The sequence below is a fragment of the Otolemur garnettii genome, unplaced genomic scaffold, assembly GCF_000181295.1.
Source record: "Otolemur garnettii isolate 467f Iridium unplaced genomic scaffold, OtoGar3 scaffold00005, whole genome shotgun sequence".
Lineage (NCBI taxonomy): Eukaryota > Metazoa > Chordata > Mammalia > Primates > Galagidae > Otolemur > Otolemur garnettii.
In genome coordinates, this window is record NW_003852400.1 from 35,512,812 (window position 1) to 35,514,098 (window position 1,287).

Sequence of the window (1,287 nt, forward strand, 5' to 3'; positions counted from 1 at the left end):
AAAAAAAAAAAAAATAGTTCTAATTCAAGGACTATTCAAGGAAGATAATTCCAGTAAGCATCAGCCTACCAAACTAAAGGTCTCAATGGGTATATAAGATTTACAAATTTACTATACTTTTCCTCTTTAATCATAAGATGTCTTTGTTTTCACAAAAGACTAAAAGAAAAAAGATGACTAGAGAGAATCTGAAATGATACTCCATGTTTTCTAGAAAAACTAGAATGGTTGGTTTGTCTTTAGACCTCTGGAGAGGAGAAGGTGCTAAATGGTGCCCATAATTTTCACTTCAGATGTTTTTACTGCAATATCAAATTCTCCCACTAATATATATATACCAATAGCGAGCAGATTTCAAACACTAAAATGAAAACAAAATAATTACCCCGCAGCTCAGTTAAAATGTCTATTTTTTGCTCAAGAATAGCTTCGAGTTGTGTGGCATATGAATCTACATCATAGTCTACTTCTTCAGTCATCTCTAGGAGAGCTTTTTCATCTTCTAACCATCGAATAGATTCCTAAAAGGACAAAAAAAACAGTAATACAATAAACTTTTCTGTAAAACAAACCAATTTACAAATTTTGTTAAATATAAACATATGTTAAGATGGTATTCTCTAAAATATTAATAGACATAAAACATTTTTATTCACAGATGGTCAAAGTAAACAATATAGTTGACCCCCAGACCCAGGTGTGAACTCCCTAGGTCCACTTACATACTTGATTTTTTTCAACATAAGTTACACAGAGTATACTTTTCTGTTGCCTCCCCCTCTTCTGCTTTTGCAACCCCTGCGAAACAAAGATCAACCCTTCTTCCTCGTCCACCTACTCAATGTTAAGACTAAGAGGATGAAGACCTGTATGGTGATTCACTTCCATTTCATGAACATTAAATATATCTTCTCTTTCTTAAAGTATTCTTAATAACATTTTCTCTTCTATAGCTGATTTTACTATAAGAATGCAGTAATGTAACACATAGAACATATAAAGCACAATGAATTATTTATGTAATAATAAGGCTTCTTCCAATCAGTCATAGGCTATTAGTAAAGTTTTATGGGAATCAAAAAGTATATGCATATTTTCAACTGTGTACAAAGCCAGCACCCTTAATCCCTACATTATTCAAGGAGCAATTGCATTTCCTTAAATTCAAACACAAACACATTAAGATGGGCTGAGCAAGATCACTTAAATTCGGCTCGGCGCCTATAGCTCGACCGGCTAAGGCGCCAGCCATGTACACCGAAGGTGGTGGGTTCGAATCCCCAGCCC

General features: G+C 34.2%; 1 protein-coding gene across 1 annotated transcript in view; it reads right to left on the bottom strand.

The window, feature by feature from the left end:
• The window catches only part of KIF2A (kinesin family member 2A), a 67,671-nt gene that overhangs the window by 3,883 nt on the left and 62,501 nt on the right, over positions 1-1,287 (bottom strand). The window contains exon 18 of the mRNA XM_023507579.1: positions 386-521. Within this exon, the coding sequence (XP_023363347.1) occupies positions 386-521 (136 nt within the window). The remainder of the gene's footprint in view (positions 1-385; positions 522-1,287) is intronic.